Here is a 14,712-nt window from a genome sequence, read left to right as displayed (position 1 = left end):
TAAATGAGTGGTCCAAGAGGCCCAATATGGTTCTTAGACCTAATCTAGATGGTGACTCCATTTTTCACCCTATACCAAGTCCACTCCAGGCTAAGGCATACTTCCCACGAGGAAACTACTCGTTTGCAGACGCTTGCACCCAAACCATTTGTCAATTATTTGCTTGTTTTCTCATGCCTCATATGTTGTTCATGCTATGTGTTGTATATCCTTTTGTCGATTGCTTTTGTCTACCCATATGTGCTTCACATGTTCACTCGCTTGTTGTCTATATGCTATATATCTATATCTCAGTTGCGTCCATCTATTTTTTTGTGTTTCACATGTCTATTTGCTTGCTTGCCTATCTCCAGTTCATGTATCTATTGGGTTGCTCATGCTCCATGCTTCACATGTTGTTACCTTGTGTTTCATGCATACTTCCCTTTGTTCCTCTACCCCCCATACATGCAACATGTACATCTCTCATAATATTTGTTTTAGTTTTCTCTATGCCATTTCCCATATGCCTTGTACATGTCCATGCATTCACATGTTGTTTCATGCATACTTATGTACATTTCTCATTCATGCTTGTTTTAGTGTGCCATGCACCTGTACTCCTTGTATATGTCCATGCATTCATATGTTGTTTCATGCATACCTCTGTTTGTCTCTTTGTTACCCAAGCATTCATCATATTTGATAGGGAATATTTTTAGCAGCCAGAAATTTTTTCTAACACCCTAGCATCTTTGGTCACCAAAAGCATCATGAGCTTACCAAAAAATTCTTTGATCACCAAAAGCATCATTAGTCATAAAGGGAGTGTGGCACCACGACACACTCCGCCCTGATGGTTGTCACGTATCAACGGGTCGTCATATATCAATGGGTTGTCAAGTACCTAGGGGTCTTCAAGTACCTTCCTTGACACCAGGCGACACATTCCGCCCTGAAAGTCGTCATGTATCAATGGGTCGTTAGGTACCCAGAGATCATTGGGGACCTAGGGGTTGTCAAGTACCTTTCTTGACACTAGGCGACACATTCAGCCCTAATAGTCGTCAGGTATTAATGGGTCGTCAAGGACCAATAGGTCATCAAGGACCTAAGGGTCATTAGGGACCTCTAGGCACCTTCTTTGACACTAGGCAACACACTCTGCCATAACGGTCGTCATGTACCTTCCCTGACACCATGCAACACATCCCGCCTTAACGGTCATCATGTATCAAGAGGTCATTAAGGACCTAGGGGTCGTCAAGTACCTTCCCTGACACCACGAGACACATTCCACCCTGGCGGTTGTCACGTATCAAGGAGTTGTCAGGTACCTTCATTAACACCATGCGACACACTTTGCCCTAATGATTGTCACGTATCAATGGGTTGTCAGGGTATGTGCCTCTTCTGGTTGGACCCGACAACTACGCACTCGTCGGGATGAACTCCTCAATTGACTCCCTTGAAGTCTCTGGGAATCATTGCTCCACGTATGGTTGCATATGTACCTGATGGATGGTCATGTCTTATCCTCCGTATTCATACCGACGGACGGATGGTCATACCGATTGTTTAGTAATTGGGTCCCACAAACCTTTACATATTCTCCACTCATGTATGCCTAAAAGGAAAGAACTTGCAAGCCACGTCCAAAGACCCTACACCACGCTCATGTCTTCCCTATATAGGAAGAAAAGCCCAAGATCTTGAGGCCTTATCTCCAAATCTTCTCTATAAGAAAAAACCTTACATTCAAGGGATCTTGGTTAGCTCTACACCACTATATAAGCACTGGGCATCCTCTTCCTTAAGGCACGTGCAATTTCCTAGCTCTTACATTTTTGAGTTATTGGAGATTCTTCTATCACTAACTTAACCTTCGAAGGGTTTTTTGGCCAGCACCCCACCGATGCTCTCTGTAGGTTCTTCATCTTCTTTGTTCTTCAGGTACCTCATTCAACGCGAGTGTGGACAATCAACTCACTAACGATTTTATGCATCATCAATATTGTTGATTCGCCTCATGCATATGTGGGTTGTTTGATCTCATTGATTGATCAACCCACACCATAGTGCTCTTTGCTAATTTTATTGATGTTGCTATCTCTGTCCCATACTTTTTGTCTTCGCATACATTTGCATCTTTACATACATGCTCATTAACATCTTACATTTTCTTACCATTGCACCTATCACACTTGTTCACATGCCTAATGCATCCATAATCGGTCACATGCCTTTCTTTCTTTAGAAAGGCCATTTGCATCATGTGTCCACCATCAGTCCATCTTTGCATAGCATATGCCATCCGGCTCAGTTTTCTTGCACGCTTCATACTTGTGTCTCTTGCATCTTGTTTGCGCATTTATGTTCTCCATGCATCATACCATAATCTCAGTTAACTCGCACACTTCTTGTCATGTGGTCCCACTGATCCATTGACTTTTTAGAAAGACGCCTATCTCTTCAGGCTTACACCATCACCATTTTTGCCAATTCTGCTATAGAGTAAATCAAACTTAGATACATTTCTTTCTCCCTTTCTTAAGGAACCGCCTCAACCCCTACCCCCTCGCGGCGGTCATATGAGTATGTTTGGGTTCTTACCCCCCAGGGATTTATGACACGGTCCACACATTTTTTTCAGATGACCATCGGTCTCGAAGTCTATGACTTTGAGACCACCCTTTATAGGGAAGCAGTCCCTAGATGTAGGGCTGTCCAAATTGATCCAGTAACCCGACCCACCCAAAAAACCGACCGGAACCGACCCGAATCCGGTCGACCCGACTGCTCCGGCGGTCGGCGGTGGATCTTCACCACCAGAAACCGATTCCGGCGGGTCATTTCGGTTTTCCTCCCCTAAAACCAGAAAAACCCGAACCAACAGAAAGATTTCCAGATTCCGGCCAAAATTTCCAGATCCCGGCAAGAATTTCCAGTTTCCGGTGAGAATTATCCAGAATCCGGCAAGAATTATCCAGAATCCGGCGAAGAAACCCAGATTCCGGCGACATTTCCCTTAGATCTAGTGAGATTTTGACCGGATCTTGCGAAATCTCATCAAATCCAGTTAGATTTTCGCCGAATCTAAGGAAAATATCGCCGGAATCTGGAAAACTATCGCTGAAATATGGGTTTCTTCACCGGATCTGTGTTTTTTTCACCGTTTTCTCGTCGTTTTCTCAGATCTACGACTCCGACCGACCCGCCCGCCATCCGTTCATAATCTGAACCGCTCGACCCGATTACTCAGGCGGGTCGGTGGCAGGTGCATTTTTTCCCCACCCGATTCCGGTGGGTCGGTTCCGGGTTGGGCACAAACCCAACCCGTGGACAGCCCTACCTAGATGCTAACGAGCGATAATCCCATGTTGTAAGTTAGCTCTTCCCATTGTATGCTTTTTTTTTGAAGAGGCGTGCATGGGTAGGGCTTGGATATTGACCGCAACACCTAGATCGTCTCTATAGTCTTTTGGCATCACCGTGCATGACAACACCAAAAGAAAGGCAACTATAAACACCTAATTTTCTTTGGACTTATATCCAAGCCCCTTGGTTCCAACGACGAGAAATCAAATCGCTACCAAAATCATCAGCACTGTGTGTGGAGCCTAGTGACTTAATAGTTAATAGAGCCCAAAATGTGATCCAAAAAACCAAGTTCGAAGCCCAAAATCCTTATTTTTAAGCCCAATTTCCAAAAGGCTTATAAAAAGTGTGTTTTGAGTGCGGACATGCCTTTTGTAAGTTGATTTTAAAAAGGCTTACAAAGAGTGCGTACGCATGCATATGGATGTGTATGCACTTTTTTTTTTTTTTTTTTTTTTTGAGAATTCCATAAGAGGATAACTTTATTAAACTACAGGTGAATCAGCATTTACAAAACCTGTTAAATCTGGTGGAACAGACTCCAACCAAATGGTAAATGGAAAAGAAAATTTTGCTCTCCTAGCTAAAGCATATGCTACCGCATTGCCTTGTCTAAGGGTATGAGAGAGCGACCAATTCTTAAAAGAATTTAAATGGGACAGCGTGTCCTGTATGACCAAACTCTGAGAAGGCCTTGTCTCCATCTTGTAGTGCTTTTATCACTATCTGAGAGTCCCCTTCCAGGATGCAACTTTCTATCTCCATCTCTCTTGTGAAGGCAGCTGCTCTCCTAGTAGCAAGCATCTCCAGCACTATAACCGAGGCAGGAGCATGGATCTTTTCAGAGAGCGCAGCTTTTACTTGACCTGTGCTGTTCCGTATCACCACTCCGATGCCTGCCGCTCCATTTTCTACGAGGAAAGTTCCATCAAAGTTTGTTTTGAAGTGACTTGCTTTTGGTGGTGTCCATCTCATGCTCCGAGGCTTTTGCTACGTCACCGTTGGACAATTGTGCTTCTTATACTCAGACAAATAGTGATGGGCTTCCGCCGTAATCTGTTGTAGTGGCAACATGGTCTGGTTCATCCTTTTCTTGTTTCAGCGAGTCCAAAGGAACCATGCTGTTACTACAAACAATTCTCTAGTATCAAGTCTATTATCGAGCAATTCCCACAAGTCCACAAAGCTTCCCCTAGCAACTTTTCTCCTGTCAATCCAGTCAAAATCCCGCACCCACACAGCCCTAATTTCATCACATTCCCACAGAGCATGTATAGTATTTTCTGGAAAGGAATTGCAAGCTTCACACTTCGGGCAAGCTGTAATCTTCCTTCTCCATAGGTTTTGCTTCGTGGGGAGTGATTCTAAACAAGCCCTCTTTTGGAGGTTGTTCCTCATGTAGTTACTAAAAAGATGAATACAGACCTAACAAGAGAATTCACAAAGGCAAAAGTGGTTCATGCCTTAAAACAAATGGCCCCTCTTAAGGCCCCTGGACCCGATGGTATGCCTTCTATCTTTTATCAACACTATTGGCATCTTATTAGTGATGATGTAGCTAGGGCTATGCTTTTTTGTCTCCAAAATGGTCATTTCCCTCCTGATTTAAACCACACTTACCTGACCCTCATCCCTAAGGTCAAGAAACCTGAACAAGTCACAGAATTCCATCCCATAGCACTATGTAATGTCTTATACAAGTTAGTCTCAAAAGTCCTTGCAAATCGACTTAAAAAAATTCTCCCCTTGATTATTTCTGAAACACAAAGTGCCTTTCAATCTGACAAAGCCATCTCTGATAATATTCTTGTAGCCTTTGAGACCTTACATCACATGAAAACCAATAAATCAGGAAAAAATGGCTTTATGACCATGAAGTTAGACATGAGCAAAGCCTATGATAGGGTGGAGTGGGGATTTCTTTTACAGTTGATGGGAAAGATGGGTTTTAGTCCAAAATGGATCCACCTTATTTCTGAATGCATTAGTATAGTTTCCTACTCTGTTTTGGTTAATGGTGAACCCACAAATTTTTTTAAACCTACTAGGGGGATTAGACAAGGGGACCCACTATCCCCTTATCTTTTCCTCTTATGTTTTGAAGGTTTAACACAGCTCATAAACAATGCTGTCCATGCTGAAAAGATTAGAGGTTACTTTCTTTGTCGTAATGGGCCTAATAAGATATCTCAACTGTTTTTTGCAGACGACAGTTTGTTGTTTTGTAGAGCTCAATTGGGAGATGTGAAAACCATTCAAGAGATCTTGGATAAGTACGAGAAAGCATCAGGGCAGCAAATAAACAAGCAAAAAACTACCCTCTTCTTCAGTAAGTCCGCCTCCCTTGATGCAAAAAATCAAATAAAAGCCTTCTTGGGGCTGCCTGAAATAAGAGCCTATAAGAAGTATCTAGGCCTACCAGCGATGATCGGGAAAAATAAACGGGAGAGCCTAAACTATATTAAAGAAAGGGTGTGGGGGAAATTACAAGGGTGGAAGGAAAAGATTTTATTCCAAGTCAGAAAGGAGATTTTACTCAAAGTTGTGGTTCAAGCCATTCCCACTTTTGCGATGGCATGTTTCAAACTCCCAATAGGACTGTGTAAGGACATTGAAACAATGATCCGAAAGTTTTGGTGGGGGCAAAGGGGGGATAGAAGAAAAGTCCATTGGAAAAATTGGGACACTTTATGCCAACCAAAAAAAGAAGGAGGTTTGGGGTTGAAAGACCTGTGCAAGTTCAATGATGCAATGCTTGCAAAACAAGTTTGGCAACTAATTCATAACAAGGATTCCTTATTCTACAAGCTGTTCAAATCAAAATATTTCCCAAACTCTACCATTTTCGAAGCAAAGTTTGCTAATGGGTCATACGCATGGAAAAGTATTTTGAAGGCTAGAAGGGTGATTACTATGGGAGCAAAATGGCGTGTGGGTGATGGTAGGTGCATACGGATCTATGGTGATAATTGGATTCTGGGTGAAGGATCGGGGAAAGTGATATCTCCTAGAATGTCTCTAGCAGCTAACGCCTTAGTTTGCTGAGTTGATACACCCAGTCTCTGGTTGGTGGGACTCCCAGATCATTGATTCAAACTTTCTCCCTTTTGAAGCCCAAAGGATGTGTATGCACTTAATTAAATGTGTACGCACTCTTTTAATCAGAAGCCTAAAAAATGCTTTTTTTTTTTTTTTCCTTTTTGGTGGGATTTTTGATCAATCGATTTGGCCCGTTGATTGATTAAAATGTCCCACCATAAACCCTAGCCTCCACCAAGCTTATAAATACCTCCACTTTCCACCACCCAAGGGATCCAAACTTTTCACCCATGCTAAAAGCTCCAATTTTTATGATCTTTTAATTGTGTTTTCTAACACTTTAGTTATAGATTTTTGCTTATTTTATAATGTATTGTTTATATAGGTGTAACGTTTATTTTTTCTTAGCTTTATTTTAAATAATTTAAGTTTTTTTTTTTTTTGCTTATTTTATAATGTATTGTTTATATAGGTGTAACGTTTATTTTTTCTTAGCTTTATTTTAAATAATTTAAGTTTTTTTTTTTTTTTTTTTTAATTTTTATATAAGATAGAAATTCTATTCTAATCTAATTTAGGTATGTATATGTGAAGTTCTCTTCTAGAGACTTAAATCCCGAATCTTACCCCTCACATCCTACAAATACTTATACTCGAGTGATTATTGCACTAAGGAAACATTAATTTTTGAAAATAAAGTTTTTTATTTTATTTTATTTATTTTTGTTTTTTTGTTTTTTTTTTTTGTCTCAATTCAAATTAGGTAAGTAAGTATTAAGAGTTAATGATGATATATATATAAGGTGCAGTGTAAAGAGAAAATTGAATGAAAATTTGAGTTGGAGAAAAAAGGAAAATCAGTGAGAAAAAGAAAAGAAAAGAAAAGAAGATGCGTGGTGGTGGTGAGATGATGATGTCGTCTTCGTCTTCGTCGTCATCTCGATCAAGGTCGGTGACGGAAACGGTGAACGGGTCACACAACTTCACAATAAGAGGGTACTCGTTGGCGAAGGGGATCGGAGTTGGAAAGCACATAGCGAGCGAGAATTTCACGGTTGGAGGTTACCAGTGGGCCATCTATTTCTACCCTGATGGGAAGAACCCCGAAGACAACTCCACCTATGTCTCTGTCTTCATCGCTCTCGCCAGCGAAGGCACCGACGTCCGTGCTCTCTTTGAACTTACCCTCCTCGACCAGACTGGCTCTGCCAAGCACAAGGTTCATAGCCACTTCGATCGCGCCCTCGAGAGTGGGCCCTACACCCTCAAGTACCGTGGCAGCATGTGGTATCTCTCTCTCTCTCTTCATCATTTCTTTCTATTATCAAATTCCAACATCACCCTTTTATTTATGTTGTGTTGTGTGGAACTGGAATTGTATTTCTATGTGATCTGAAAGGGTGATTAGTATGCAAGTACATAAATAATCAACCATATGGTGTAACCCTCTGGAAAAGCATAATTAATTACAAGTGGTTGGGGGCAAATTTTAATTGTCTAGGTTCATCAGATTCGAGGTTGGTATTCGCTGTTGGCAGTTGTATTTGAATTGCACAATCCGTAGTCTCTTCTTATATGTGGTCTACAAGGATGGAAATATTCACAGGGATAATATGACCTTAATTAATTAGAGAGCTGCACATGACTGGAGTTGTAGTGTACTAACATCTTCCCTCCTTTTCATCTACTTTATCAAGTTAAGAGGTGTGGGAGAAGACCACATCTTTTGGATGCTACCAAGAAGTAGTATGCTTGAGGTAGAGTTTCACACCGCAGAAATGTTCACACCTTTGGTAGCCTTATATATATATATATATATATATATATTTGGAGGGTCAAAATGCCTGATAAAAGTGGCTTTTTTCACTTGGACAGCTGCAATAGGAAAAATTCTTATGATGGATTACCTACGGATGAGGAATGTAATTATAGTGGAATGGTGTTGCATGTGCAAGAAAAATGGGGAATTCATAAATCACTTGCTTCTTCATTGTGACATTGCTTGAGATTTGTGGTCAATGGTGTTGTGCTTATTTGGGATCTATTGGGTTATGCCTTAGAGGGTAGTGGATTTATTTTCCTTCTGGAAGGGGAATTTTGGAAGACAACAAAGGAGCAAGGTGAGCACAACTCTAATCATGAATAAGTCAAGTCCAAAGAAGGCAATATGATTGATCTTGTTTCCAACAAAAAAATAAATTAGAAAAGGATTTTGATTCTTGAATTGAAAGCTATTCAAGCCATTGATTTTGTGATTCCTACTAAATTTTGACGAGGATCAAAATAAAGACATTCCATTGTCATCCATGCTGTTTCCTATAACAAAAAAAATGGTATTAGCTCAAGATATAAACTATTCCAATGGTGCAAGTACAAGAGACTCTGACATTACAAAACTTGAGGTCAAATTTTCTCCAATTAAGAGAGAGTGATGTATCTGTAGAAAGATTGATTTGTCGTTTGTTCGCAAGTTTGTAGATTCCAAGACTTATATTGTGACTCAAGCTAAATCAGATAGCCCTCGTCTAACATTTCTAATTTAGTTCCCTTGTGCTTACTATGGTCTCTTTGGAAGGAACGCAGTAGGCAGACTTTTGAGGATTTGGATAGTTTTGGAGATCAGCTGCTTGCTTTCTTTAGTGGATCTCTATTCGACTGGTCTCGGACTTGGGGACTCCCATCTAGTGATTCTCTCCCGTCTTTCCTTTGTTCTCTCCTCTTTTGTAATTAGTTTTCTTCATTGTTTTCTTTTCTATTTTGTTTTTCCTTTGTAATTTTTGGTTTACTTTGTGCTCTTAATGCATAAAGTAGTCTTTTGAATATTGGGTCAAGTGTTATATGCTTTTGAAAGTCAAAGTTATTGGGAGTCTAAGGGTTGGATTCTTTTTAATATGTATTTTTATTTCATAAGTTGTGGTTAATTTTATAATCGGGGGGGGGGGGGGGGGGGGGAGATCATTTGTAAGTTTTTGTAATTCATGCACATTAAAGGTATTTTGGTTATTGATTTAAATCTAGAAATTTCTAGGAGTTTCTATGCATCTTAAGTTTGTGTCCGAGACTTGACAGAAATGACTTGGTAGCTTCTAATTTCCTTTTCTGCTAAGCAAATGTGATGAAGCCATGGAAGATTAATTTGCTATTACTTTGCAAATTTGCCTATTCAAGATTTATTTTATTGGGTCCTTGTCTGAAGTCCAATTGAAGTGAAATCATGTCATTTTAATAGACTAAGTATAAGTCTTTTAGGGTTAAAATATTTTTTAATTTGGCTTTTTATTTATTAGTTATGGTCAATTTTATATTCAGGGGCGAATCTGTAATTTCTGCAATTCCTGTGAATTAAGGGTATTTGGTAATTTAGTTGAGTCTAGGATCTTCTAGGGTATTCTAAGTATCTTAGGTTTATTTTCTTTGGGTCCAAGTTAAATATTTATTAGGTTTGGTTTACTAGTTAAACTAGGAGTTCTAGTACTAGTAGGAATCCTATTACTACTAGCTAGTACAAGCAAGAGTCTTTTATGTATATTGTGCCTAATGTATTCAAAAGGAGGTAAAGTGAGTTGATTAATAATATTAAGTGTATTGAGCAATAGTCATGTTGGCCTTTGTTGGTTCTTTCTCCTTCTCTCTCCTCTTTCTTTTCTTAATCTTCTTTTTCTAAAGGTACTCTTAGACAAATTCTCTAATTTTTCTTTCATCAAAATGAATTCTTCTTTCAAGGGCCTGCCTTTACTTCATAGCTTCATCTGTTAGATCCGGCATTCTTGAGGAGCAGCAACAAAGTCATATAAAAAGAAAGCTTCTAATGTTTTTCTCTAACTCTTGTTGCAAACTTGCAATATGGTGGTCTTGTGCTTGGGAGAAATTCTTATCACTAGAATATCACATATTTTTGTGTAGTATCGTTTCATGTGGACCATCAACCCCCAATAACAATAATGAACTTAATATTTTTAAATCTGAAAATGGGGAATATTTCCAACGTTCATCACCTCATGCATTGTGAAACATGAAATACAGGATAAAGGTTTTAACATATGCTAATCTGCATTTGCCTTTCCTGAATCCTGACCCAGCATAAATCTGTTGGAAATGCTTTAATAGTTTGTCCACTGCTTCAAGTGACCAGTAGCTCTATTTTTTTTTTTCTTTCCCATGTTGTATTTTGCAATCAATTATTATCGTTTTCTTGCCAAGAGCCTTGTATAGCTCAGCTAGCACCTCCTGGTGTTTCCAATGGAGACATCTAAGGTTCAAATCTCCCCTCTCCCATTATAAATTATCGAAAAAATAACTTTATTATCTTCTTCTTTTATCAGTGTTTCCGCTATTCTAGTTATTTTACCTTTTCTTTCTTTGGTTTTTAGGGGCTACAAGCGATTTTTCAGACGGAATATGCTTGAATCATCAGTTTTCCTTAAGGATGATTGCTTGAAAATTAATTGTACTGTTGGTGTTGTGGTTTCTGCGGTGGATTGTTCAAGATTACACTCAATTCATGTCCCTGAATCTGATATTGGAGCACATTTTGGTATGCTATTGGAGAATAAGGAATGTTCTGATGTTACTTTTAATGTGTCTGGGGAAAAGTTTCATGCTCACAAACTGGTACTGGCTGCTCGCTCTCCTGTATTTGAAACTGAATTTTTCAATGGAATGGATGAAGATGATCAAGAAATAGTCGTTACAGATATGGAACCCAATGTTTTTAAGGTAGCCTTTCCCAAAAACATTTTTTCCCCCTCCTTCCTGTTTGGATATAATGCAGCATGGTTTGAATTATTCTGGCTTTTGTGTCAGGTAGAGCTTACCATATATTTGTATATGTTTGTAATAATTTCTTGCATGTTTGTTGAGCAGGCTTTGCTTCACTACATATATAGGGATACTCTTGTTGAAGATGAGGATTTCTTGGCGTTGAGTTCATCTTGCATGCCATCTTTATCTGACACATTTGCTGCGAAATTGTTAGCTGCAGCGGAAAAATATGGTTTGCCTAGACTTAGATTGATGTGCGAGTCTGTACTCTGTAGGGATATATCTGTAGATTCTGTTGCCAATATTTTGGCCCTGGCTGACAGTTATCATGCTTCAGATTTAAAATCAGTTTGCCTAAAATTTGCTGCTGAAAACCTTGTCGGTATGTTCCTCCTGCTTGATTTTTTTTTTTCACTTAGGTTTCTAATTTATGTCAAACTATTTCGACATTGCTGTTATGTGCTAAGCAAAGTACAATGTTATTGTTCATTATGGATTTCCTAGTCATTTCCCTCATAGTCTGCATTTAGGAAGTGCAGATTTTTCAACATAACAACCATTTCATTATCTTAAATGTGTAAGGTACAGATAGACCAAAGAAAAGCTGTAAATAGGAAATTGGTCTTTATCACATAAGTTTGGGGTAAAATTTGAATATTTTAAAGGAAAAATGGGATTTAAATGTGAAATTCAGGGACATCTGTATAACTTTAAAACTTGAGGTACGAGTTAACATGTACATGTATTACAAAATTAAGAAAATATTAAATTTCCTAACTTCTGTGAATGTCAAACATGGATCATCAATCATGTCGCTTTATTTTTCTTGTTATTTTTATCTTCCAAATTAGTATACTAGTTCTATATATTTTATGCCATTTGGCATTTCATATTTATATCTTTATAAAATATTGATGTAACAAATATTAATAATATTTATTTCTATATTACAAATGCAATTCACATGTTACTGTTATATCATATCCTAGATCTTCAAGAATCGACATATTACCTAGGGTTGTCCACGGGTCAGTTTTGGACTCAACCTGAAACCGACCCTCTCATGTCGGGTGGTGGAAGGAGAGACCCGCCGCCTACTGCTAGTAACCATGGGTTTAGTTGGATTGGGCTAGGGTAGACGGTGGTTGGATTCGGCAGGTGTTTTCTGGTCTGAAGGAGAAGAACAAACCCAGACATGGAGAGATTAAACCCCGAGAAATCAAACCCAAAGAACAAACCTAAACAACGCATAACTACAAACAAAACAGCACAATCAAGATCACAAACCCTAGATCTTTGAGTTTGAAACGAAGAGAGAGAGAGAGAGAGAGAGAGAGAGAGGTGAGACTAAGTGTTTGTTCTGCATTGGAGTATAAGCCATCTTTTTGCGATTTAGCTCTTATGTATAGATTTTTAAAACCTCACTTGTTTTTTACTTTTTCTCTGTTTTTCAAAGTGCAATTATACTTTAGCACATTTTCAACAAAAAGCTAAATAAGTTGTTACCAAATGGATACTAGAAATCAAACCTGAGAGAGAGAGAGAGAGAGAGAGAGAGAGAGAGAAATTCCACTCAGTCTGCGATGGATATGAGTTGGCGACCTTGTGACAAAGGCGAGTAGGCAACCTGTGATGGTGGTAGAATGACAGATCTGAAGACCTAAGACTCGCAATCCGAGGATCTCAAGACCCAAGATCTGACGAACGGCCAAGTTGAGGAACTGAAGCTTAAAAGAGAAGATTCTAACTTGCAACCTGTTTCGGATGGGTCGGGTCCATTGGTTTTCAAACTAAACCCGACACTTGAACCGATTTCGTCGGTTGCTGTCATCAGCAACCTGCAGCCGACCAAACCACCACTCAGATTGGACGGTTTTTGGGTCGGCTGGTGTTGGATCTGGCAGTTTGGTCAGGTGGTGCTCTAATATTGCTTGTTTTCATAATATATGTGCTTGTGACCTGTATTCGTATTGGCATTTTAAAGGCTTTCATGTGGTATTAATATGTTTAGTTGCTTTTTCTTGTCGTTTGATCTAGATGGGCATGGCATCTATGTCATTCCAATATTGTTCAATTACTTGGGAACCATGCTTTCTCAAGTTATTCATGCGACACCATAATTGGGAATAATGATAGTTCATTTTTTTTCTTGCTCTGGTTACTTATCCACAGCATAAGCAACCTTGCCCTTTTGCCCTTGAAGTTATATGTTCTTGTTAGTTCTTACAATTGCTTGGGCTTTACTGGAAGTGGTTATGAGTGTCGCAATCATTTAATCTAGTTATTCAAATTCCAAAAACTAGTCAAGCTTGGCACATGAGTGAACATGATGATGTCATAAATTCATGATTAAACAACTGCAGCACGTCCTGTTTATAAAATCTTTTGCTCTTCAGGAGGTGCTGAAGTTATTGAAAACATGGGAATCAAGAATGGAGCCTAAGGTTTTCATTAATTTTATAAGCCTTGTTGTCTATTTTTCCCCGTGTTCTTGCTTGTCATATCCTTATCCTTTAATTTCCCTGTTTGACACAGCCGTTATGCGCTCTGACGGTTTTGAGTATCTCAAGGAGAACTGCCCACTGCTGCAATCTGAAATCCTTAAGACAGTGGCAGGGTGTGAAGAGGAATTCAGTGGAGGGGGGAAGAGTCGAAGTGTTTGGGCTCAGTTTTCTGATGGTGGTGACACAAATGATAGGAGTGTAAGGCAACAGACCTGGGAAAATGGAGGGGAACGAAGTCGAAGTTTGTGGGTCCAGCTTTCTGATGGTGGTAATGCTAGTGTTAGGAGTCCTAGACAAGAAGGCTAATAAGGTAAACATGTTTGTAGCCGCTGCTGGTATGAATTGGAAAAGGGAGGAGAAATTTAAGAACGTTAATTGAGAAAGGAACATTGCCTCCGTTGTAACATGTCTATTGCTTTTGCCTTTTTCTTCTTTCCCTGCTGTATGTGAAATCAATGTTTGTTTGTTGGGAATGTACTGAGGGTTATAGTATAGGTTGCATTAACAGATGCATTACCATGAACTTGTAATTGTCAGGACTGATTGTAGACTTGTAGCTATAAGAATGTAGAATACATTTTGCTGATAAACCAGTATTAACACTTTGTTGTAGAAGCTAGCCCTGTATTTAATGTGCTGCACAACCAATTGCTTGCTTTCCAGGCTGTTGAAAAACTAATGACGTTTTCCAAGTTACTAAGGTATGATATTTTACTAAGCGTGTGTTGTATGACATTCCAAATGTAACAAAACAATGTAGTCTCAGTGTTTAATTGGATCACAATGTCTTAATTGATTTATCCCAAGGATTAAGGAGATGATGCCTGGTTTTTGGTAATGAAGGTAAGAGTACTACCTGTGCGGGTAGCATTTTATGTATTTTTATGGGAATTTTACTCGCATATACGTATACACTTATCGATCAAAATCTAGGGAAGGATTAAGAGGAACAGGTATTTGTATCATGAATCTTACTATAGAGTATCAAAACTTGAAAGATTTTAGGTAAGCCTGTTCGAAAACAAATTAATAGATTTATCTAGATTTTGAT

General features: G+C 39.1%; 1 protein-coding gene across 2 annotated transcripts; it reads left to right on the top strand.

Annotated features, from left to right (window-relative positions):
* Window positions 1-7,211: 7,211 nt before the first annotated feature.
* On the top strand, window positions 7,212-14,276 carry LOC126693097 (BTB/POZ and MATH domain-containing protein 4-like). 2 transcript variants are annotated; one of them, XM_050388971.1, is made up of 5 exons: window positions 7,212-7,683; window positions 10,767-11,112; window positions 11,260-11,539; window positions 13,554-13,601; window positions 13,693-13,858. In XM_050388971.1, the coding sequence occupies exons 1-4, from the start codon at window positions 7,286-7,288 to the stop codon at window positions 13,598-13,600; spliced, it is 1,071 nt and encodes a 356-aa protein (XP_050244928.1). In that variant the 5' UTR covers window positions 7,212-7,285; the 3' UTR covers window position 13,601; window positions 13,693-13,858. The 2 variants fall into 2 exon arrangements, with proteins under 2 accessions (XP_050244928.1, XP_050244927.1); XM_050388970.1 differs by lacking the exon at window positions 13,554-13,601 and having other exon boundaries at window positions 7,213-7,683; window positions 13,693-14,276.
* The last annotated feature ends 436 nt before the right edge of the window (window positions 14,277-14,712 follow it).

This window comes from Quercus robur, chromosome 7 (genome assembly GCF_932294415.1).
Source record: "Quercus robur chromosome 7, dhQueRobu3.1, whole genome shotgun sequence".
In the NCBI taxonomy this organism is placed as follows: Eukaryota; Viridiplantae; Streptophyta; class Magnoliopsida; order Fagales; family Fagaceae; genus Quercus; species Quercus robur.
Note: the sequence above shows the minus strand (reverse complement) of the source record. Positions and strands in the feature narration are given on the sequence as shown.

Bases quoted from the DNA above. Each gene is read 5' to 3' on its own strand.
- LOC126693097 (XM_050388970.1), top strand. From the start codon at position 7,286: ATGCGTGGTGGTGGTGAGATGATGATGTCGTCTTCGTCTTCGTCGTCA. The intron at 11,113-11,259 runs GTAGCCTTTCCC...TTTGTTGAGCAG, and splicing joins TGGAACCCAATGTTTTTAAG to GCTTTGCTTCACTACATATA. The intron at 11,540-13,692 runs GTATGTTCCTCC...TGTTTGACACAG, and splicing joins TGCTGCTGAAAACCTTGTCG to CCGTTATGCGCTCTGACGGT.